The 25,652-nt window shown below is 46.3% G+C and overlaps 1 protein-coding gene across 2 annotated transcripts in view; it reads right to left on the bottom strand.

Annotated features, from left to right (window-relative positions):
- CDH13 (cadherin 13) overlaps positions 1 to 25,652 on the bottom strand; it is a 1,033,545-nt gene that overhangs the window by 21,934 nt on the left and 985,959 nt on the right. For both annotated transcript variants that reach the window (XM_034672816.1, XM_034672817.1), the window contains exon 11: positions 9,999 to 10,141. In XM_034672816.1, coding sequence (XP_034528707.1) covers positions 9,999 to 10,141 — 143 coding nt within the window. The remainder of the gene's footprint in view (positions 1 to 9,998; positions 10,142 to 25,652) is intronic.

The raw sequence follows: 25,652 nt of genomic DNA, 5'->3' as shown, positions 1-25,652 counted from the left end.
TGTCAGTGACAAAATTGAAGCTAGTATTTTCAACGTGATTGATATTTTACTGGTACTTGAAGTAACGAGGAATGATGGCTGGGTCTTCGATTTATTTTTCTCCTCAATTACTATAACAGCTGAGATAAGGGGTGTTAAACTGGCTTAATTGGGTTGCCATCATAACTAATGGCTTGATTTTATCCAAACCAGCATATTTTAAGGCGAATTAATCTAAATGATCTTAATGCACCCCCCACACAATCTAGAACTTAGTGGAGCCACAAAAAGACAAAGACCACGGATCTCGGCGTCTGTTGGAAGCTCAGGTCCCCCCCATCCCCAGTTTGGGGCTCTTGGTTTTTGGTAGGCATTTCACAATGGGGCTGAACAACATTTTTCTCCTCTCTTTTAATCAATCTAAATGTACTTTGCACAGTATTTCAATTTTGAGTCAACTGGCATTATCAGAACATCTATTCCACAGGGGACTGAGGGAAAAGGCAGGTTGGGACATGATATATCTTAGCCCATGAAAAATCATTATCTCAGTGTATTCCATTTTAATCTTACAGCTGTTCTGCCTGGTTCTATATCTGTGTCTGCTTGGGAACCCACATCACATTTTTCACTGGCTGACTCAAATATACTTTATACAAGTTGCTAAGTCATGAGAACATGCTGCTGAATGTAGCGATAATTTGGCTTGTTTTTACGCTATCCTTCCCCCTATTCTTCAAAATGAAAATAGATAGGGAACGGGCCACTTTGATAATCATAGCAAGACTTAATGTGGCTGCTGAAGATGGTACGGGCTTCCTGGCTCCAACTCTCTCATACGCACTAAGTTCCAGGAAGCACTAGGTGGATTTTTCCCTCTTTTTCCTTTAAACTCTCTGTATAGCGCGGGTGCCAGGAGCGAGGGCACTTGGACTTAACTGAAGCAAAATATTTGTTTTCAATGTTTGGAGTCACAACTTAGATCTTCTCTGAGGGCCTAAGAGCCATCGATAACAATCACGGAATGCTGAGGACTGTACAATGTCAGAACAGAAGGAGGTGGAGAAAGATGAGGTTATAGGCGAGAAGAAGGCAGGAGGGCCAGCCTAATGGGCTTCTGAGCAGAAGACGGTCAGCTGGGATTCAGCAGCCAGCTCTACCTTTCCTGGCCATGACCATCCTCTGCGGGATTCCAGAACTCTTAGGAGAAATTGCTTGTGAGAGTTTTCAGCCCACATAAGACAGTGAGACTAACATTTGACCTTTCTGGTGATGACCTGAGCAGGAGCCATAATCACACTGGGATTGGCCCAGGGCTAATTGCTGCTGTTTGCCCCATTGTCAGCACATCCCCAGAGGGATTCCATCTTACTGCATTCCCGAATGTTCTCTCTCCATCTTGGTATTTTCCTTAACAGTTATTATCGCCGCCCCCCCCCACCCCTTTTAAAGACAGTCATTCGTTGACGTCTTTAACAGAAGAGTTCCTGAGCTCTGAAGGCACTATCTTAACCTTTTCAGAAAATCTGGACCACACAAGGTAAATGATGATATTCATCTCCAAAGATAAAGTGCTTGCCAACACGAAAGGTCATACCTTATTAGTCTATAGGATTAAATGCTTTATCCTTCCAGTCATTTAACTACAGCCAGTTCTGTTTTAGCAAAACAGAAGCATTTCAGTTATAATGGAACCACGTTGTTAGATGATTTGTAACTCATTAAAATGTTAACAGTTTATAAGAAGTGCCTTGTACATCCCGGACTGTCCTGTGTGTTACAACCTAGCCTGTATTGGCAGGAGGGGGACTAAAGTGCCTTCTTCCCCTAATTGTCTAAACCCCAGCACTGTCGATATCGTTGTGAAGCAGGATTCCAGAAACTATATAGACTGGCTTTGGGGCCCCAAGCAAATAGGTCCAAAGAATTTTTCTGTCTCTGTTAACCACAGAACAGGTTTCCAGCCCTGCTTCTAACTGTCATTTTATATTCCTCCATCTTCATCTCACAGTCTCTAGTCTCGAAGAGGTACCCAAAAGAAAACTCTCTTTTGGTGCTGCCTTGTCATTGTTCTCAATTGGATAAGCAGAGCCATGTGTAGCAAATTAAGGTGGTGGTACTTCTGCCTTTTGCAGAGTTTCATGGGGACCTCGGAATGTGAGCTTTGCTTTGTTCCTTCAACAGACAACCTGCCTCTCACCTTTCCTGGCAGTAGCAGCCGATCAGCAGCTAATACTGTCCTTCCATGGAATGGTAGGGTGCCGAGAGTCTATCTGTAGGGTACACAGGTACTTGGAGAATACATGAATGGTTACAGCCCTCCTGGGGTGGACCACGTACAAGCTCTCTGTGTAGTTGTGTGTTTTTTGTTTAATTTTTACTGAAATACAGAAACACTTACATTTCTATAAATATACAGCTTGAAGAATTTTCACAATCTGAATCCACCCATGTAGTCCAATATTAGAGGATCAAGAAACACATCCACTGGGTATTCTAGCAGTGATGATTAGTTTTGATTGTGTTTGAGCTTTATATAGATGGAACCACTCAGGATGTGGGCTTCTGACCCGGCCATTTTTGGTTGATATTATGTTTGTGAGATTCATCCACGTTGCTGCGAAGAGTTGCAGATCATTCGTTCTCAATGTCGTATCGACTCAACTGTGTGAACGTTCCACAGTTGACTTATTCCACTCTTATCAGGCATTTGAATAGTTTCCAGTTTGGGGTCTATTATGAATAGTGCTGTTATTCACATTTTGGCACATGCGTTCTGGGGAACACATAGCCACAATTCTGTTGGACATATAGTTAGGTGTATAATTCCTGGATCATAGGGTGAACAAAAGTTCAGCCTTAGTTGCTACTTTCAGTTTCCAAAGTGGTTGTACCAAGTTACCCTTCTACCAGCTGGATAGGAGACTTTCAATTATTTTATGTCCTTGCCAACTCTTGGAATGTTTCATCTCACCAGTTCAACTGTTTTGTATGTATGTCACAGTGCTGCATTTCATTGTCTTTTCTTGATTAATTTGTATTTTAATTTATGTAAATTAATTTTTGTTTCTTTGATTAATGAAGTGTGTGTCTCTTCTGTGTTTATGGACATTTGTCATGAAGTACCTATTCAAGTTCCTTCCCCATTTTGCTTTGGGTTGTGTGTTTTGCTTAAAGACTGTAGGATTTCTTTCTTTTTTAAATTATTTATTTATTTATTTTTAAAAAGAGTTTTAATTATTTGACAGAGACAGAGACAGCCAGCAAGAGAGGGAACACAAGCAGGGGGAGTGGGAGAGGAAGAAGCAGGCTCATAGCGGAGGAGCCTGATGTGGGGCTCGATTCCAGAACGCTGGGATCATGCCCTGAGCCGAAGGCAGACGCTTAACGACTGAGCCACCCAGGTGCCCCAAGTAGGATTTCTTTCTATACTGTAAATATCTTCTACTTTGTGGGTTACCTTTTTACTTTCGTAATATCATTTGATGAACTGAAGTTCTTAATTTTAACATAATCTACCATTTTCCCCCTTTTTGTGAATACTTTTGTGTCTTGCTTAAAAAAATCTTTGCCTCTGTCAAGGACACCAGTGTGTTCTCATATGTTTTTCTCTACAAGATGTATTATTTTACCTTCCATATTTTGGCCCATAATATATTTATAGTTGATTATTGTATATTGTATATGATCTAAGAGAAGGGGCAGGATACATTTTTTTCATGTGTGTATTAAATTAACCCAGCACTTTTATTGCAGAGACCACACTTTCATGTCTGCAACTACTATGTTCTGGTCACAAACAGGGACTGTATATGTGTGTGTATCTGCTTTTAAACTCTCTATTCTACTTCATTGGTCAGTTTTTTTCTGTTTTTGTGCAAACACCACATAATTTTAATTACTGTTTTTTTTTTTAATAGGTCAGAACATATAATAGCGTAAATCCTCCAACTTACTCTTCAAGATTGCCTTGGCTATTTTTAGCCCCTTATATTTCCATATGAACTTTACAATCCTGGTTTTCTCCTTCACCTCAAAACAAAGATGTGGGAGTCTGTTTGGTATCACATTAAATCCTTTAGGTCAGTTTGGAGAGAATTTACATTTCAATAGCATTGAGACTTCCAATCCATGAACATGGTATATCTCTCTATTTAATAGGATTAAAACTTCTCTTGGCAGTGATCTGTGGTTTTCAACACAGAATCTTTTTGCTGTGTCCTCATATGGCCAGAGGGGCAGAGGTGCTCTCTAGGGTCTCTTTTATAAGAGCGTTCATCCCACTCACAAAAGCTTCTATCTGCATGACCTAAGTACCTCCCAAAGGCCCTACCTCCAAATGCCATCACACTAGGGATTAGGTTTCAACATAATGAGTTTTAGGGGGACACAAACATTCAGTCTATAGTGCCAGGCATCCCATCCTCCAACCTTTTGTACCTTTAAAACCTGGCAAATGTCTTAAGGAGAGAATGGTTGTATGTTTAAGGTATGTTTGCTTCCTCTGTTAGGTCCTTGTTTCCGTGAGACCCCAGGAGATTTCACTCTGTCCTTTAAAGGGTATTTGTCCATGGGGGAAAAGCAGCCATGTGTTTAAGGACCCTCAGGTTTTCATTTTGTCACACCAGGTCCACTTGATTGTTACAAGCATTGCTAGTTTATTTCCCTTCATCTTGGGCCACCCACCCGGGTCAGGCCTAATCCTCACCCAGAATCAGAAAAGGCCCCCAGAGAGAAGAAATGGCTGGCTGTCTTACACTCTTTTAAGAATGCTTCTTTCTTCTTCGATATTTTCATTGACTGAGTCTTCCTGGCTTCTGCGGCTCTCTGATGCCTTTAAAATTCAAGAGTTTTATAATCTATCCTGATTTTCCTAGTTTTTGCAGTGGGGACAGTAATCTACTATATCCTACCTGGAAGATCCTACAGACATATCTTTTATCAAGATGTTTTGATATAAATTCCTAAGTGACTCCTTTTTTGGAGAAAATAATTTTATTTTGCTTTAACTTTCCTAGTGTTACATGACAAAAAATCCATATCCTTTCATTCCATCAAACACATTGAATTTCATAAATTAAATAAAATCAAATGTTTCCTTTGTCTAAAATTGAGATATCAGTTATACTATTAACTTTGATTTAATAGGTAAGTGTTGGTTTTTCCTGGTTCAACATAATACCTAGAGCTCTGTTTTCAGTGAGACAAAAAGGAGGCTTTAAACAAAAGTTCTTTTGATTTATGAGGTCTTTTAAAATTTATGCTCTTTTTACTCTAAGTCTTTTGGGCCTTGTTCAAGATTATCATCTCTAATGATGGTTGTGTATATTAATGCCAGCCTGTTTTCTATTTATCATTACATCTTTAGGGACATTTCGTCCTTTTGGAAACATCTGTGACACCAGATTTTGAATTTACTTGTTTGATATTAGTGTTAAAAGAGTTAGACAAGAAGTAGATTTCACCCTGTATTTTTCTTAGGACCATTCTTGGTTCCATTCTTTCCTTTCTATAGCCCCCACTGGGGTGAGATTAGCATTTATATGGCTTTTGATGGTGAGTGTAGAGGGCAAAGCACTTCTCTTTCTCATTTCTCACAACAACCATCTAAGTAGAAATTATCTTCCTCATTTTATAGTAGTGGAAACGGAGCCTCTATCAGCAGCTTGCCTAGTCACACCTGGAGAGAAGGCTCTTGTTTCTGGCAAAAATTAAAGTGTACTTCGCTTCTAGTTTTTTTTTTTTTTTGGATGAATAATTGCATAAAATATTTCATAAGGCAATGACAATGCTATTTGCTGTATTTCAACCTTCCTTCATGCTGTTTTTTTTTTTTTTTAAGATTTTATTTATTATTTGACAGAGATAGAGACAGCCAGTGAGAGAGGGAACACAAGCAGGGGGAGTGGGAGAGGAAGAAGCAGGCTCATAGCGGAGGAGCCTGAAGTGGGGCTCGATCCCACAATGCCGGATCACGCCCTGAGCCGAAGGCAGGCGCTTAACTGCTGTGCCACCCAGGCGCCCCTCATGCTGTTCTTAGTTGAGAATTTTCTCTACAAGTACAGAGACTTTAAGGTAGCACAGAACTTTGAAATCATTCCTTTAGTGGATCTATAATCAACACTTTTTAATTCAAACAGCATTTTAAACATTCTTGACTTATTGTCACCCACTGTTTATGCCCTTAGCACTCCCGTCTTGACCCGTTCCTTCTACAAAACTTATCTTTTCTGATGGCTCCCATCTCTTCTGCAAGGGTGACTCTCTATGAACAACCTCCTTACCAGTCCCGTGGGAAATCATCTCAACATCCACCCCGTGAAGACAACATGGGAACAATCCCTTGAAACCCATTCCGTTTCTGTCAGTGGAATAATCATTCCTGGTTTCCAGACTAGAAATCTGAATATCACCTTTCTCTACTTCATGTTAAGTATGTATTTTTTTCAAAGTCTTGTTTCTTCCTTCCAGATGTTTTCTAGACTCATCCTTTCTGGTCCGGTTCTATTGCCACCAGGCACATCGTAACCCCTGCAACTAAAATACCGGCTGTGGCTTTCAACATATTTCCTGACGCTAGACCTGCTCCACCTAAAGCCACTTCACTGCTTCATGCTTCTCTTACCCTGATTTCTGCCACAGCTTTAGAATGCCTCCCTGCCCCCCAAGCATCACTGTGCATTTTCTACACTGCCTTGGGGGTTATCTTTCTAAAGCACAAAGGTTATTCTGGAGGTAAGTAAGCAACACAATCAAATCAAACACCTTGGCATAGCTTATGGAACATTTCATGACCTAGCTCAGGATCTATTCCACAGATCTGTTGAGTGCCTGCTCTAAATCAGGCACTGTGATAGCAGCCAGGCATTCAACACAAGACCTCTTACCAACCTTCGAGCAGTGGGTGCTCGGCCATCTCTCTGCTCCTAGCTACGTACATATGGAGCCTACCATGAAAGCCTTCTCAGTGACCCACATATCCATATTCTTTCAGGCTCCTATTAGAATGCCTTACCTTTTCCAATCAACAAAACTAAAAGGCAACCTACTGACTGAGAGAAGATATTGGCAAATGACATATCCAATAAAGGGTTAGTATCCAAAATATGTAAAGCACCAGTACAACTCAACAGCCCAAAAACAAATAATCCCATTTTGGGCAGAGAAGATGAACACATTTTTTTTTTCAAAAAAGACATATAGATGGCCAACAGGTACATGAAAAGATGCTTAACATCACAAATCATCAGGGAAATACAAATCAAAATTACAATGAGATGCCACCTCACACCTGTCAGAATGGCTAAAATCAAAACCACAAGAAACAACAGGTGTTGGTGAGGATGTGAAGAAAAAGGAACTTTGTGCACTGTTGGTGGGAATGCAAACTGGAGCAGTCACTCCAGGAAACAGTATGGAGATTCCTCAAAAAGTTAAAAATAGAACTACCCTATGATCCAGTAATCTCACTACTGGGTATTACCTCCAAAATACAAAAACACTAATTCAAAGGGTTACTATCACCCCTATGTTTACAACAGCATTATTTACAACGGCCAAGATATGGAAGCAGCCCAAGTGTCCATCAGACTGATGAATGGATAAAGAAAATGTGACATATATATACACAACGGAATACTACTCAGCCATCAGAAAGAATGAAATCTTGCCATTCGCAATGACATGGATGGAGCTTGAGTATAATGCTAAGTGAAACAAGTCAGTCAGAGCAAGACAAATACTGTATGATCTCACTCATATGTGGAATTTAAGAAACAAAACAAATAAGCAAAGAGGAAAAAAAGAGAGAGACAACCAAGAAAAAGATTCTTAACTATAGAGAACAAACTTAGAGGGGAGGTGGGGGGATGGTGAAATATGTGTTGGGGATGAAAGGGGACACTTGTGATGAGCACTGGGTGATGTATGGAAGTGTACACAAGGAACTAATATTACTTTGCATGTTAACTATACTGGCATTAAAATTTTTAAAAAATGGGAATGGAATTACAAAAATGCATTACCTTTTCTCAACTTATCCTTATCCCCTTAACCAAGAAGCTCCCTGTGACCACCCCAAGGCTGGATGAGGGGCTCCTCTGGGCTTAGGTCCATCAGAATAGTTATGACACTGCACTGGGGTCTTGTGCTCACCAGTCTAACTCCCCAGATCACTCATTAGCACACGGAGTACAAGGACCATACGTTATTCAACTCCGAGTCTCCAGGACCAAGCACAGTGTGTGTGGACAAGTGTCTGTGGGCTATTGCATCATGAACTTTCCTCCTCAAGAACTTAGACAATTTTTTGGCTGCTGGATCCATCAGAAGACTTGTCTGGATGCTGAGATGCTTTGAAGAGTCGACTTTTCCACATACATCCAAATAGATTTCCACTTGTTCACTCACTGTGGATGCAGCTCTTCTCTCTCCCTCTCTTACCACCCACACCACACTCCTTCCTGGTTCTGATTCCTCTGCTCTGTGTTCTCAGGCACCTCTACCTCTCCCCCTGCCACCTATCCAAATCCTACCCGTCCTCCAAGGCCAAACTCAAAGGTTGATTTCATTGTGAAGCCCTCTCTGCCTACTGCATGCCCCCTGATCGTGCGCTTCTCAGACATGTGATCTCGTAGGTGGTTTGCAGGTTAGTGCCCAGCATATGGAGACGGGGTCTGAGAAGTCTTAGTTTACCTGTTATTGCATATAATGAAGGCACATGCCAAAGGTCCTGTGAATATTCACTTTGATATACGGGACTCCAAACTGAATCTTCAGCCATGAACATCTGTCTTTCCGGAATAATAGGGAGGGCAAAACTTCTCGTGTGACTGACACAAGGGACGTCTCTGCTTAACATACCCTGAGACCAGCTCTGACCCCCATCTCAGCCAATGGCAGATCCTGTTAGCTTTGTGTCTGAAAGGGAGAGACTATCTGCAGAATCTGACTTCTTCTCATCCCTCCCCTGTTATCAGCCCAAGCCACCATCATGCCTAGATTGTCACCAGTCTCTCCAGACTTGTGCCCTTGTCCCCCATGTCTGATCTCAACAGGGCAGCATGATCATGTCACACTGCACCCTACTCAGCACTCGGCCACAGAGTCACATTTCACCCACAGAAAAAGCGTGGGGTGGTGTGGGGCCCACATGACGCCACACCATCTGTATCCCTACCCCCTTCCTGGCCCGCCCACTCTCTCTGGTCAAGCCCTCGTGGCCTCTTTGCACTTCCCTTAGATAACTTCAGGGCTCCCATCTCCAACGCCTTCATGTTTTTATTCAAATGTCGCTGCCGCAGCAAGCCTCCCCGGGCTGCCTCGTTAGAACCGCAGCACCCTGCTGTCGCTATCTTTTTTCTGTTTCCTGGTTCCATACATAAATAGTATGTGTCCCTTTTTTCCAAAAAGCATATTATGTATTTTACTCAATTTGCTTCCTTTCTCCATGAGTGTATCAGCTGCACAAGGATAGTCATTCTTGTTTGTTCACTGCTGTATCCCCGGCATCTAGAACAGAGTCTGGCACATGGATGTTGCATCATTAGCTTTTGAATGAACAGCCATTGTTCTGTGATTATGAATCTCCTAGCTGAGTGCACCCAATGTCTTTCCATGGTTGCCTGTGATAACAAGATAAAACCTGTGGGACAATTCAGTCGTCAAGTTCAGTGATGTCCTCTGGGACTGTCTTTCAAATTGCACTAAGTGAAAGAACCGTCCCACAGATGAGAGCCTGATGCCAAGGTGAACAGCATCAGTGCACCTTCCTAGCTGGGGCGCCTAAGACAGAGTGCAGGGAGCTCAGCACGCCGACCTCTAACTGGACAAAGACCGGAGAATTCCAGGATTTGGGGGTATGACTGACCTACTGTATGTTTAAACGTTTGCCTTCCCTGCCTCCCACATTTATATTCTTCCCAAGAACACCTCCGGGTGTTACCAGGAGAAATGTAAAATGTAAAAATGCATTTATAACTAAAAAGTATACACTTGGTGGCACTTTAAAAGTTACTCACCACTGTCGATTGCTAGGAAGAGGGCAGTGTACACGCTGTTGTGGACGAATGGCGACTCGCGGTCCAGCACTGCCATGGTGTCAACGGTCCCATTGATGGGGTTAATATTCAGCCAGCCTGCTGGGTCCTTGTAAACAGAATACCTGAAAAAAATTCCCAAACAAGGTTCAGATTATACGCAGAATAGAATCAAGAAATATTCACTGAGTAGTGGGCAAAACCTCTCATGTTAGGTCCCAGGTAATTCTTTTTTTTTTTTTTTTAAGATTTTATTAATTTATTTGAGAGTGAGAGAATAAGACGGAGAGTGAGTGAGCACAGAAGGAGAGGGAGAAGCAGACTCCCTGCTGAGCAGGGAGCTCAATGCAGGGCTTGATCCCAGGACCCTGATATGATGACCTGAGCCAAAAGCAGGCACTTAACCAAAGGAACCACCCCTGGGCAGATAATTCTTCATACAAATCCAAAACATCATTACAATTACAGTTGTCCATTCAGAAAGTGACAGCTGACCACCAACTCTGTGCTGAATATTTTTGCATGTGCCTCCTTTGCGCCTCATGATAAGCCTGTGAGGAGAGAGCGTGTATCTGCCCAGTTCTCGAAGAGGCAGAGTTCAAAGCTGTCCAAGTCCAGCTGTAATACTTTAATGCCCTGGCTGTGTCCCGTGTGCAGACCGGTGGGAGAAGCACTATGAAAGTATGGGCAGGGTGCAAGGATGCTTGGAGGAAACGGCCATTACCTCTGATACAGGGTCACCCTGGAGACCTCGCAGAAGATGCAGTGTCTGAACCAAGACCAGAGGAAAGGGTGGGATGTTGTCAGAGAATGAGAGGACAGACAAGTCAGGAAGCAAGGACATTACAAATTAACACATGAAGCAGAGAGATTCACTAGAATGTAAGCTCCACAAAAGCAAGGATATCTGTTTGCTGCCATGACTCCAGCTCCTAAAACATTGTTTAGCACATACACAACACTCAACAGACAGTTGCTGAGTGAATATTTATGCACCGGAATGTGGATGGTTGTGGTTGGGGCACCGCTGCTCTGGGGGACACTGAAGGCATATGAGTTTAGGGAGACAGATTATAAAGAACATGAACCACCATTGTAAGGGCTTTGGGTTCTGGATAATGGGAAACCATCGAAGAATTTTAAAATGTTACTATTTTTTGAGGTTGTTGCAAAAGTAATCCATGCTCATTCTAAGAAGTTCAAACAAAATGTGCATTAGGTAAGAAATGAAAATCCTATTTATCTGGGAGCCTCTAACTGAACGTGACTCAGATTTCTTTGAATTGAGTGGCTTGGGTAACGGGGGACTGTCCCAGTGACACATGGCAGGTGCTCCAACTACTTCTGTACTTGAGCCAGAGAGACGCTGGTCAGTGTTCTCCTGCCATGTGCCCCTGAGGGGACATGAAAACCAATGGTTCATCAGTCAGGTAAAGATGCCCACAGTCCCTCATCTCTGCCCTATACTGCCGGCGTTGGTTCTTAGAACATTTCAAACCAGCTTTAACCAACAAGAGTTTGGGGCAAATTACTGTCCTAGTCTTCACAGTGGAAAAGATGTCCACATCCTAATTCTGGGGACCTGTGAATGTCACCTTAGATGGCACAAACTTTGCAGGTCTAATTAAGGGGAGGATCTCAAGGTGGAGACAGGCTTTTGGATTACTGCACTATATGGAACCTCAGGTGTCCTTATAAGACGGAAGCAGAGAGAAATTTGAGATACAGAGAAGAGAGGAGATGCCCACGTGACCAGGAGGTAGAGACTAGACTATTGCAAAGGAGTCTCCCCTAGAGTCTTTGGGGGAAGTATGGCCCACCTTGATTTTGGCCTGGTGAGACTGATTTTGGGTTTTTGGCCTTCAGAATGGGGAAGACTACATCTCTAGCCCCATCGAGTTTGCAGTAATCTGTTAGAGCAGTTTGTTACAGTGGCAAGAGGAAACTAACACAGTAGGTGTATCCCCCCCTTACGGATGAGGAAACCGGAACACAAACCACACAGCTACCAAGGTTGTAGAGCCAGGATGTCGGCCCAGAGCCCCCGTTCCGAACCCCCACATGAAGCTGCTTCCCAGCTAACTTACTGGAGGTCAGTCAGAAGATACTGGCCAGTTTTTGAGAAACAGTTACTTTCGAGCACAGAACGAGCATGACTCCAAGTGTCATGGGTTAATTCTTCACGTGTAGGTGAGACCCCAGGGGCTGTCCACAGGTGTGTGGCCAAGGAGAAGGGGAGATGCCATCCCTGATTTGGAGGCAATTTTGGGGGCCAGGGAGTAGGCCCTGCTAATGCTTCTTACAAGGCAGGGGGTCTGGTCTTTCTAGAACAGCCTCAGGGGTGCAGTACCCATTTAATAATAATAGTGGCAATAGCAGCATCCAACATGAAACTGTTTACTATGTGCCAGGTACTTCTTGGGGACTGTGCCATATCCACTCTTTCAGCCCTCACATCCACCCTGAGAGGTTGATAGTATGATTATTCCCATTTCACAGATGGGGAAACCGAGAAGATGCTGGATGCTGCAGATCTTTTCACTGTCTTACTTTTTCTCTATTCAACTCCAGGCTGTAGATTTCTTAGTTTTCAAAGAACTTGTATCATTTAAAATCTACTTGAATATTTTAAAAAACCCCTTAAGTGAAATCTTTGTTTTTAAAAAGGTGCTGTTTGACTTTTTGCCAAGGAAAAAAATAAATATTATCCCTGTGCAAAAATAAACTGACCAACCAACTCAGAGAGACAAGCCAATTTGCCAAGGTCAGGGGCAAGTGCGTGGCGATGCTGGGATTTGCATCCTGGCTGGCTGGTGCCAGAGGCCTGCTCTCAACCTCTGCCCTGGCTACGCGGGGTCATGTATGTTGTCAGCGTCACATGGAAGTAAAAGGCATGGACGTCGGAGTGAAAAAGACCTGCCCTTGCACTGTGTGACCTTGGGCGAGCTACTTTTCTGTTTCCTTTTCCTCGGGGAGGCGGGAGAATTCCAGGGCTCTCGGGGGAGCTGTGAGGGCTGGGTGGGGCCCGGCACAATGTGTGTGGCTCCAGGCAGAGCGAGTTGGACCGCCGAAGTGTTGTCGTGGTCCACTGGGGTTGGGTTCAATATGGGATCTGCACTGTCCCCTGGAATGTTTTGGGAACCCGCGGATCATCGGAGCCCCGGAGACGGTGTTCTGTAGGTGAAACAGGGGCAGGGAGCACAGGAGGAACGAGTGGGGCTAACGTAGTTTTTCCCACACTCCCTTGCCGCCTCAGTGATCATTTCCTTATTTCTCAAAAAGAGAAGAAATGCATCACTCATGAGAATGAACCACTTTAAAAACACCTGTCTTTCGTTTCGATAGCAATTTACGTCTCTACCTGCAAACTCCTGTCTTCTAAGACCGGGCCAAAATGCCTCCTCCAGGTCACTCTGTAAGAGTCCCTGGTTAGAAGTAGTCACTTCTTGGGGCGCCTGGGTGGCACAGTCGTTAAGCATCTGCCTTCGGCTCAGGGTGTGATCCCAGCGTTCTGGGATTGAGCCCCACGTCAGGCTCCTCTGCTGGGAGCCTGCTTCTTCCTCTCCCACTCCCCCTGCTTGTGTTCCCTCTCTCGCTGGCTGTCTCTGTCAAATAAATAAATAAAATCTTAAAAAAAAAAAAGTAGTCACTTCTTCTTCTGGGTCCTTGCTGGGCACGAACGTGGACTAAAAACCCTGTTGGAGCATCATATGGACCCTTGAGGGTCTGCTGCCTTCACCAAACTCTGTGCTTGTTGACGTCAGGATGAGTGGACTGTTCTAGCGCCCTTGGCCAAACTCTTCAGTCAGCACCACATTCACTTCAGTGGTCCCCAATAACCAGATGAAGTTGGTATCACTCCTGTTTAAAAGGTGAGACATCCAAGATTCAGAGGGGCTTAGCAACTTGCCCAGAGCATCACAGCAGCCGTGGCGGAGCTGGAATTCCACACGGGCGTGTGGGGATTGCAGGCGCTGGGCCTTAAGCAGGGTGTGGTTTGTTACTTATGCTCAGGGCCAGGTGTTGGCCGTTCGCGTCCCCCAGCCAAGCAGAGTGCCTGGCCTCCGGCGACACCCAGGACATATGGTTGCTTCCTTCCTCTGCCGGTTGCAATAATCACAGAAATGGGAAATGCAAAGAAAGGTAACGTTTGTTTCCTGTCTTGCCAGGTAACACGTTCGCAGTTGATCAGGAGTGATTTGTGGTGGTTCCACGTGTTTGAAACAATGAAAAATTTAAATGGGCCATATTTTATTCCCTGATTACTCAAATCAGAGTTTAGAATATAAATAAAAACTGAATTAAATTATCTAGCTTTTCGGGTGGGCAAAGAAACAATGCTCTTTGTTTCTCCCTAGTCATGGATTTGATCTCATGATGGTATAGTTTCATGGTATGATGAACGGCTTTGCTTCTTCTCTTGGATTATGAGCAGTCGAGACGTTACCTTGGAGGCTGTCCCCTAAGAACGATGCCCAGTGCAGTTAGGCCCGTCTGCATCACCCTCCCAGAGAAAGCCAGGGCCTAGGGGTTTTATACAATAGCTACTCACTATTATCCTTCCTCAGAAAATAATCAGGTAGGGGCGCCTGGGTGGCTCAGTTGGTGAAGCGTCCGACTCCTGATTTCGGCTCAGGTCATGATCTCAGGGTTGTAAGATCGAGCCCCTCATCTGGCTCTGTGCTGGGCATGGAGCCTGCTTAAAATTCTCTCTCCCCTTCTCCCTCTGCCCTTCCCCCCACTTGCGTGCATTCTCGCTCAAAAAGAAACATTTTTATAAAAGAAAATCCGGTATCCATGATTGTTGCTATTTACTTGTGTTTTCTCACGGCCTTTAATTTTATTTCCCTCTAGTGTTATTTTATTTTGTTTGGTGTCTCTTCCCATTGGAGACCTTGGGGACACACACCTGTGTCCCGGGTCTCCATGATGCTGGCTTCCTGCTTCTACTCAGAATCGTAGCCTTGGAAGAGAAGGACAGGGGACACCCCCATTCCTGAGCACTCCTGAGTGCCCAACCTTGCCTTACACTGTGCCCATGCAATGCGAGCCAAGAGCTGGGGGCAAGGACCTGAGTGTGGGTGTGATTCCCCTCCCCTGCCCAGAGTGTCCTACCCAGAGGTGAGAGCAGCCGGAGACCACCAGCCAACCAGCTTTGCCACTTTCTGGGTGATGGGCCCTTTCGTCAAATCAGGCCTTCTGACCAACTCACCAGACACTCAGTGTAAATTTCTAACATTTTCAAAGCTGTCTTTTTAATAAAACTTTTGGTATAAAAATACTAGCATGCAAGATGTTTTCCATGCTTTTAGGCCTGAAAAATGCACATGCCTTATTAAATTGGAATTTCCGGGCAATTTATCTGTAATGTGAACTCTGCTTGTTACAGGGGAAGAAAAATCAAATTAAAAACGGGACTCATTTCAGCCCGTAATGTTGCTTCACAGGAGCTGCTCTGGTGCTTGTCGGGATTTGGCCTCTTCTGGGTGTCGGCCTCGGCAGACACAGGCGAGTTGATTAGCAGGGTCAGGCAGCATGGGGAAGTGGGGCTGGGCGCCTCCAGCCACGCTTGGCCCGGTGCCTCTCCTGGGAAGTAGGCTTACTGTCTGTAGGGCCCCAGGGAGGCCGGAAGGAAACTGCCAGGCCAGGGGCCAGGGCCAGGTACTGACCTGGAAGGACTTTTGGAGCCGGGGCTGCTAGGCTCAGCCCTCGTGGGGCCCAGGTAGTGGTGGCAGGAGGGAGAGAATCCAAGGTTTGACAAGTCCCTTCTGTAAGCTTCTTGGGTTCACTTTCTGTGACATGGGGATAGAGAGCTGTTCAGCACAAACACCAAAACCACATGGTTTAGCATGGCCTTCCTTTTATAGTAGACTTCGTGTTACAAAGGAAGACCCTGCCATTAGTGCAGGATTAGCCAAGGGATCGATGCTACATTAGAGAACCAGAAATGGGCAAGTTAGGTCGATGGGTAGAGAGACGGGCAGACAGGTACAGATGTGGCTATAGATACCTAATAGAATATATATCTAGCATATGTATTAGTTAAATGGAGAGCTATCAATCTATCTAGACAAATATTTTATATATAATTACATTTATGTCTATCCATATGTATGTTTGGAAATTTACTATTTGATATAGATACATGTTAGACTGTTTGGAAAAGCTAGACCATTCAACAAATTCCACTGACTCCTTATCCATTTAGAACAAGGAAGTTGGGTATCTTTCTGATGCTTTGGACCCTTGGGCATGTTAGCATGTCTGTACATGAACACAGAGAGGTCTGGGCATCTCTTTATAGACTGGTAGCTTGGATTACCTGCAGAGGGGACTTGGGCTGGGACTCATGTCAGAGGGAGTCCGTCCGAGATCCCCAGGGCTTTGTAGGTCCACGAGAGTCAGAGAAGCCCTGATCTAGAGCAAACACTAGTCGGGGAACCATCAGAAATATCCTGGCTGATATCATGTATTGTAGGGAGGGTTGGTTTTTTGACTAAGGATGAGAAAGACTATGAGAGCCTGGACAAGGAAAGCAAGGAAAGGAAGAACACAGAGGAATTTCACACTTCTACTGAAGGAGGCAAACGACCTGTAAAGCCACAGGGAAGAAAGGAAACAGGAAGCGTACCCTCAGCTCCCCACTTAATTCCAGCTCAGCGGACCTCTGTGTTAGATGGAATACCTGCTTGGGTGATTCACATCAACCACCTTATTTAAAGACAGAACTAGAAAGTCATAGAATTTCCAGCTGAAGGAAGTACACTGTTTTGAAATGGCTCACGTAGCTGTGGCTCTCCGTATAAAGGAAGGGCCTATTTCAAATCTTCTGACAAAACACACAGAACAGATTGAAAGGCCAGTGAATCCGAGAATCCTGGTTCAGTGAGGCAGCCGAAGCCCATCACGGTTCAGGGCTTGTGGAGCAACCGGGGGCAGCCGGGGCACCAGAGCCAAGGAAAGCAGTCTCAGTAATGGGAGGGACCTTCCAGGGATGGGGAGGGGCCACCACCAGCAGATGTGGATGAGAGGAGCTGCCCAGGGAGCAGCCTGGGCAGGGAAGGTGGGGAGAGAGCTTGCCTAGCCTAGCATGGTGCTATGGACGTCCATGGCAAAGTAACAGCTGGGAAGAGGGGAGGAGCTCTTGACGCCTCTAAACCCCTCCCTGGATCCCCTCTCCCAGGAACCCCAGAGTCCCCTGGTGGAATCCCGTGCTCATCCTTCATGAGGCTCTACCAGATTCCAATTCTGACCATCCCATTCTCTTGGAGGCTGCCATCTGCAGATGGCACATAGGCAGGGCTTGGTTGGTTCCATCCAGACATTTTGACTCCTACCATGACAATAAGCAACGCACAGCCATTCCTAAGGAGGTCACCTTCCGCCCCTGCACTGGACCGAAGGAGGTTTGGTGCGAGTCCATTATTTCTGCTCTGTTGTAGGAAGTAGGTAAGACACTAGGGAACCTTTTTTTTTTGGACCACTGCACTGTACCTGAGTCCTTGCTTTTATTCTACTTACTGCAATCCCTTCTCCAAACAGCAACCAGGGTGTTCTCAGCTTTATATCCTATCCTGAGTCCCTTGCTCAGGATCCTCTAATGGCTTCCCATTCGGCAGAGAATAAAATCCAAGTCCTGTCTGTGACTCCAAGGCCCTAAGTCCCCACATTCATTTCCAAACTCTGCCCTCACCCTCCCAAAGCTGCAGGCATGCGGGCTTTTGTTCCTTGAAAGCACCAAATTCATTCCAGCCCCAAGGTTTTCTATGTGGATCCCAGGACGCGGCTGCCTTAGATGTCCTCGTGTGTGTCTCACCAGCGCTGAGGTCTCAGCCCAAATACCGAGGCCTCTGTGTCCCCGTGGAGACCGCTATGAGTGCTCTGTCTGAAGGCCCTCTCCTCACCTGGCTGGCTCCCCAGTTTCCATCCTTGGGGCAGCGAATGCATTGATCTTACTCAACCCTCTGCGTCTCGTACCTAGAAGAGCGCCGGCCCATGCACAGTAGGTACTCGGTTGTTGAATGAATGAAAGTACAAGCCTTCTTCAATGTGCTTTGGCCCATATCTTGCATGACCTGGACTTCTAAAGGAATTTGGTCCCAAGGTGCCTGTCTATCCCCTCCCCGTGGACAGACCTCTCTCTCAAGAGGGCCTCCGAGAGACCCATCTCAGGCCTGCTGTGTTAATAGTTTTCTGCACGGACCAAGCTCAGAACAGGGAAACTGGCAGAGCAAAATTAATTCTACTTCTTTTTAGAAATCATTTAATTCCTATTTCTCCTAGAACCATTTTAGTTCTAGAGACCATATATCTAAGAAGCTGGAAGTTCATGAAGGAACGTGTTATGTAGGCAAGGTGGTACGTGGCTTCAGCCCCTCTTGCGTTTACGTAGGGACGCACTGATTAGGTCTTCTGTGTTCACTGCAGAAAAGTCAGGCAATACAGATAAGCAGAATCAAATTAAAATCACCCTCATCTACCTTAGAAACAAGCATGTATTGCATGGAGCGCTGGGTGTTACACGCAAACAATGAATCATGGAACACTACATCAAACACTAATGATGTACTGTATGGTGACTAACATAATATAATAATAATAAAAAACCCCAAAACTTCGATCTGGAGGCTTCCAGCCCATGTATAGATATACACGCACACGTGCATGTTTTAACGTGACCATACTGCTCACCCTCTTGCGGAATAAATATTTACTGAGTGCCTCATGTGCCAGGCACCAAGCATGGTTTTGAGTACACAGCAGTGTCTTCCCTGCTTTCTTGGAACTCATACTCCAGCAGGGACGGCGGGTCATAATTAGTACTTGCACAAATGTTTACCTAATGCCATGCGTGACGAGGGTGGCAAACGTAGTCTCCTCCACACGACACATTGTGTGCTAGGAAAGATTTTCTATCTTCTGTATTTATTTTCTGCTGCATCTAGAACTGGAAGTCCACATTCATTGATCACCAAGAAGGTGCCACACAATGTAGGCGCATCAGTACCTGTCACTGCCCATCAACCTGGGAGGCAGACATTATTACCCTCACTTTACAGAGGAGGAAACAGAGGCTCAGAGTGGACCCATGTCATGTGGCCTTAAAAATTTATTTATTTATTTATTTATTCTTTTTAAGTCGGTTCCGTGCCCAGCATGGGGCTTGAACTCACAACCCCGAGATCAAGAGTCACATGCTCTACAGACAAAGCCAGCCAGGCACCCCCACGAGCCAGGTGCCCCCTCATGTGGCTTTTCAGTGGCAGAATGGTGGCTCCAATGCAGATCTGTCTGTCTTCCCAAACACTGTCCCTATTTTTGGTTTGCCTTAAAAGTAGCCTATGAGGGTTGGAAATTTTCCTATGCCACAGACTCTCCAATTGTGGCCAAATCAGAGTTAGCGGCCTTATTGAGTGTGGTAGGGCCTCTTCGTTTCTACCACGCCCTCCAGCTGGTTCTGGCCGACCAAAGCTTGGGAGCCACTGTTCCACTTACGACATCAAACTGGGAGCTGACACCCTCAGGCTGCATCCTGTGGTTGGGCTTTCTTTAGAGGGGACTGGTAACTCCATGAAACTTGGGACTAGACGGTAACATTTCCTAAGAAAACCCCCAAACTCTCTCTCCTACACATGCCCCAAACTATGAAATTGGCATAACCCCTTCTTAAAATCCTATTTCTGTTTATAAAAAAATCATACACATTCAAGAAAGGCTTAACATAATATAGTACATATGTATGAATTTAATATGTTCATCTCTAGAAATTCTCAAATAACCTGGGCTTAACCTGTTCTTTGATTCAGAAGCAAACACTGACAACTTTCGAGTTAGACTAAGACCTGCCACTGGGACACACAGCTCAGCTGTGATGGAGAGTTCATAATAACAGATCTGAACGTGATTTAGTCTACATGACAGATGCTCTCAGGCACACTCTACTTTCACTCGTCGGGGAGAGAAGAAGGGACGGCTACTGTGAACAACGTGTTACTGGGTGTGCAAGTGATTCTCATGAATTCGGGGGGCACCTGCAGGAAAGCCCTTTCCCATCTACTCCCAACCTGCCCCTCTGTTGCGAGCCCTGTGCACGTCGAGCCTTCCCCAGGACAGAAGGCAGCTGTCACCCTGGGGAACTTGCCACCTGCCAGCCATCAAGCACGTCATTGCTGATGCGCCCTTGCCACCTGTTCAGGGTGAGGTGGGTCTGCTCCTTGCTTCTCCCAGCAAAGCTCGTGCCTGTGCTCCTGCCTGAGCTCCTGGTTGAGGCTACGGATCCTTTGTTAGAATTTAGAGCGGCTGCGATGGGACCTTCTGGGCCTGCAACAGGACGCTGCTGTGATGGGGCTCTTTCTAGCCGGGACTTCAACCCCATCTGCAAACTTTTTCCAAAGATTATGCACGAGGTCCCCCACCCTGCCCTTGCTCCTGCCCCCATTTTGAAACCTGTATAAACACAGCGGTTACTGAAAAAGGACGCCAAGCCCTCTGAGCACTGTTCGCTGCTTATGGAATACTTTATGGGGCCTCGTGTTACTGCTTCAGGACAAACTGATCGCAGGGCATATAGAGAAATACAGAAAACCAGAGTCAACATGCAAAGTCATAGATTTAACAACATTGGAAAAGTTGGGAAACTGGGACCTGATATAGTAACTAAATATAGGGCTTTCTTCAGTAATAAGCTGGGACCTCAGAAACTTAAGATTTCTGAAATCCAAGCACACACTTGTCAACTTTAGATGAAAACACAAGTTAACATCTCCAGTGTGGGTGAAAGTACTGAACAGATGACTTTAAAAACACAGCCACAAGATGGCTTCCATTATTAATTTATCGTGATCACTGTTACTAATTTCATCATTAACAAACAAGCCTGGCTCACATGCACAGTCAGGGCCGGGTTAAATTTCTCACCTCCATGTGTCCATGGTGGGTGGTTTTTCCCAAGCACTAGAGAAAGCACTCAGGAATGAACAGGATGACTTGGGAGTTGGGCACAAGTTGGTAGAATGTACGCTTTCCTCAATGTGAGGATAGTCACCCATTTCTTGGCCTATGTGCTCCTTCTGTGAGGATCCGTCTGCTTTCACTGTGTTTCTGGGCCCGAGAATGCAAATGTGAACAAGGCCCGCGAGGACCGTTCCTCATCTGAGTATTCCACTGGCTGTGTCATGAGTGGACCACCCCTGCTGAACCGTGGTCGGCAGCCTTAGCGAGTCAGCCCCGGTGCTCGGAAGCATCCAACACAACACAAATCCAGCACGGAGGACCACTGCTCATCTCACAAAAGATGCAGGGGCCAGGAGGCGGTGTCAGCCATGCAGGGCGGTGTAGGGATCCGAGAAAACCCAGGACAAGGTAGGAAGGAGCAGAAAGAAGCCCGTCAACAGTGGAAGAGAAAGGAGATTCCATGTATAGGGGCCTCACGAAAGAGTGATTTGAGGAGCACAGGACTAGGAGAGTGGAAAATAGATGGAGCCCTCGGATGGCTTGGAAGGGCACCCCTTTATGAATGTGCCGCCCCTGCTGAGCGTGGACGGTGGCGCGTACCGTCGTGGGATGTTGCTGGAAAAGTTACGTCCAAGGCAAAGCGACAGCTGGTTCATCCGTGAGCACTCTGAGAATAGCTTATGGTAGGGGTCAAAACAAACTTAGAAACAAACCAATTTTCACCATTTCCCCCCACAAAATAAGATTTCCATCAGATCTTTTCTAGTTTTGCTTTGGATTTTGGTCCCCACTTTAAATCAGTTCATGGCCCGAGGCCCTTTTCTGCTCCCTAGTTTCTTTAGACAAGGGTTGTTGGTGGTCCCTGTCCTCCAGGGACTCGCGATTCGGGGCGCATGAGCTGGATGAGGGCATGGTGGGGGCAGGAGTTTGGGGGTTCTGAGCCCCGTGCCGATCTCTGCCCACGTGCCTCCAGCTAGGATGGTGGGCACCTTGAATCACCCCATGCCAAAAATCATTCTCAGGAGGAGAAAAAATACCTGCTAAATCCACCTCTAGAGAACCTGCCATTTCTACCTGGAGAATCTCAACGTGTTTGTAAATAGTTAAAGCCTAAGGCACGGATCTTTACATGAGCCTCCCCTTTGCCCTCCATCAAGTATCTTCTGTTTCTGGGCATTTCTAATATGGTGACAGCTGCTGCTCACTCTCTCTCTTTTTTTATTTATTCATTTTAGAGAGAGAGCAAATGGGGAGGAGCAGAGGGAAAGAATCTCCAGCCGACTCCTCACTGAGTGCGGAGCCTGATGTGGGGCTCAATCCCATGACCCTGAGATCATGACCTGAGCAGAAACCAAGAGTTGGATACTGTAACCCACTGAGCCACCCAGGTGCCCCATGGCTTCTGCTCTCCTAATCAGGCTTATTAAAAGGAGGTTCTCACTTTAACATCCCATGGACCCATCCTTAGCACTCCCAGGGCCCACATATGGAAGGTCCACACTGCACCCATCTAATTATTTAGGAACTTCAGTCAGGTTTTGACAATGGCCCAGCCCCCATGCCCACCCAGAGCCATGCACCCTGCTCGCCAGGGGTCATCCTTATGGCCTCGTGGAGCAAATGGGGCCCTGGTGTCCCTGGACCAGCCCATGTTCTGACAGCCCGTCTGATGGGCCAGAGCCAGGCCAGGGCGGCTGGTGGCAGGTGGCAGGATTGCCAGTGTAGACGGGTCTCCCAGAGTGCATCACACAACCAGGAAGGGACCAAGCACAATATCTGGGGGCCTGGCCTTGCTACACTCACTTTGGGAGACCTGGGGTGACCCCATCTAAACAAGAGCAGCCTCTCCTTCTGTGATTTTCAGGACAGAGCCTGGGATCCCTTCCTCGCCCCACATGCACGTGGATTCTCTTCGGCCCCACCATCCTCTGGCTCCTGAGGTCATCACCTGCCCCTTATTCCCATTTGGTGAGTGGATTTCCAAACTTTAATAGCACCTGCTTACAGAGCTGAAGGGCCAAATAAAATAAAAAGAGTCTTGGGGTTTCAGAGTTTGGGGTGGACAGTGTGTGGCCCAGATTGGGGGTCGCCCTGCTCGGGTGAAGCTCCGCTTTTGTGCGCATAAGCCAANCCCAGCACCGTCTGGCCTGCAGGTGAAGCTCCGCTTTTGTGCGCATAAGCCAATGGCAGGGGGTGTCTGGGCCAGGTGCTCAGGGTCCCGGGGCGGGCTGTCCTGAAGAAGCAACCCTGCTCACTGGGAGAGCAACCGGGGATGTCAGAAGACAGTGTGGGAAGGTTCATCAACCCCTCTGCATTTGTTCTCAGAGCTGGTTTTTATTGGGTGATTAATTGACATGCCATGGCCTTTGTTCCAGCACCTGAGTCTTCGAGCCCAGCTAGGACCAAGCTGAGCAGAGGTATCGACGCTTTGGAGAAGTCGATAAATGAGGCCAGCTGCCGCAGGGACCGCAGTGAGATAGATGGCTAAGCCTTGCCTTATGCCTTGAAGGTCAGCGGACACGGGCTGGCAGGATGCCACGGAGGAGGTTCCTACAGGCGGCCGAGCTCGGCTCAGGTGACCGGCCTTCTCCCCTTGCTGGAATCCTCGTGGCAAGCGATCTGCAGATGCTGCTCCTTATGGAGGCCAGGCTATGTGAGAGTGCCCACAGAGTCCGGGCTTCTACAGAGAGACCTCACCTGGGAGCACACTTCCGGTGTCCTTGGTGTGGCTCCCAGTCTAGAGGCGCCAGCCCCCCAACCGTTGATGCGGTCGGCTCCTCCGCGGGAGGGAGATGTAGGTTATTTCCCCCACAGAGCACTCAGAGCTGCGCACGCCCAGCCCTGGGTGTTGATTGCACACATTTGCTCCATACATATTTTTTGAACAGCTGTTAGGGGCCGAACGCTCTGCTGGGGCCTGGGGAGATGGCAGTGAGCAAGGCGGGGAGCTCCCTGCCCTCCTGACGCTTAGCTTCACCATGGGCATTTGCCAACTGCTCCCGTACTCTGCATTCGAGGAGGTGAGGGCCCAGGGGAGGGGCTGTCTTCCTCTCTTCCTGTATCCAGTGACACGTCACCCTTTGCAGACCTTGGTCAAGGTTGGGTGAACAGAATGGTTGGGTGAGGGAATGAGCAAGAAGTCAATGTGGGAGAAGCAAAGTGAAGGACACTCGACGGCATTCCAGGGAGTCAATATCCCCAGGGATTTGCTGGGCTGCGTGAGGGCAGCCATGTGCCTTGTCCACGTGGGGAGCAGTAACTTTGGGGCAGGCGTGCAGAGGCACAGAGTTTAACAAGGAAGACGAGATGCCTTCTGGGGCCCGGAACCCCCACTGCACAAGGACAATAGCTGTTTCCCCTTGCTTACCACACAATATCACCTCATCTTGCTCCCCAGACCCAAAGCCCCTGGGCCCTCCACCCTCCTAGGCTTGGCGTTAGCCATTGGCTTGTGCCGGGAGTTCTGGCCCCCAGCTCTTTGCTTGGCTGGCTCAGCATCACCCTTCAGACCTCCGTTCCAGTGTCACCTCCCTGTTAACCAGCCCATCCCGGTGGCCTGTCCCAGTTACTCTGCGTCCCACCGTGCTGTGTGCTTTCCTGTCGGCACACGGTGCTCTCTGCAAGTGCCCCGGGAACACAGTCATCCATCACGTATGCGAGCACCGCCTGTCTCCCTGCTGGCATGGAAACTCTGCACGAGGACCACGTCCTGGAGCTGCTGTCCTCAGGGCCCGGCCAGTGGGAGACGTTTAGCAAGTATTTACTGGATAAATAAATAAGCCGTAGGGTTGAGTTGAGGTGAAATGTAAGAAGGGCAGTCAGGCCACACGGAACATTGACTTGGAACCCTGTTGTTTTATATCGAAGGCAGTATTTACAATAGGCATTTCCTGACTGTCTGCTACCTGCCACACGGCAGTTAGATCTCCCGTGACCCTCAGAGAGGCCCTGTAAGAGAGTTTTATTCATTTTACATGTTCTTCTGTCTGAAATCTAGGAAAAGCAAAATTTATACTCTCTGGCTGAATCGACCTCCTCTGAAGTGACTTCCCAGAAGACTCAAAAAAGAACCAGGTAATTCTTTGCACTTGTCTTGATTGTTTCAATTTTTGTAAGAACATCACCTATGCTTTTAGTGTTTTGAACTTTTCATGTAATTGTGATTAAAATAGAGTCTTGGATGTGTCTTTTCAGTTTGTTGATTCCTAAAACACCATTCTAGAAGGAAATAAATGTAAATCTGTAAAGCTGCACATATTCTTTGATCCAGAAAGTCCATTTTAAAAATAACTTAGCCCAAAGAAATAGTTAAAGGGAACAATTTCATAAAGGTGAGCATACTGGCTTAATAAAGTCAAAGGTGTCCCTCCTCTGCGGGACTTCTCAGAGCCTTGAATAAGCAGATTCATGGTGTGAATAGCTGAGAAAGGGTCTCAGAATAAAGCATTACTCAAACTTATTTGGCAGAAATATTTAGACACAGGAATGTTTCCTCAATCACCGTTTATTACAGAAAAGTTTAAAAAATACTAGGAAACTGTCTGCTGATAGCGATTAGTTGCCCAGAAAATGAAATAGTATGCGGACAATAAAAACAATGATAGCCATGACGTGTGTGGCGAGATGACTACGTGCTGGGGTGGAGATGACACGAGAAACTGGGTCTCTATGCTATGCAGGCAT

The sequence above is a fragment of the Ailuropoda melanoleuca genome, chromosome 12 (assembly GCF_002007445.2).
Source record: "Ailuropoda melanoleuca isolate Jingjing chromosome 12, ASM200744v2, whole genome shotgun sequence".
Lineage (NCBI taxonomy): Eukaryota > Metazoa > Chordata > Mammalia > Carnivora > Ursidae > Ailuropoda > Ailuropoda melanoleuca.
This window is presented reverse-complemented; position numbering and strand designations above follow the sequence as displayed.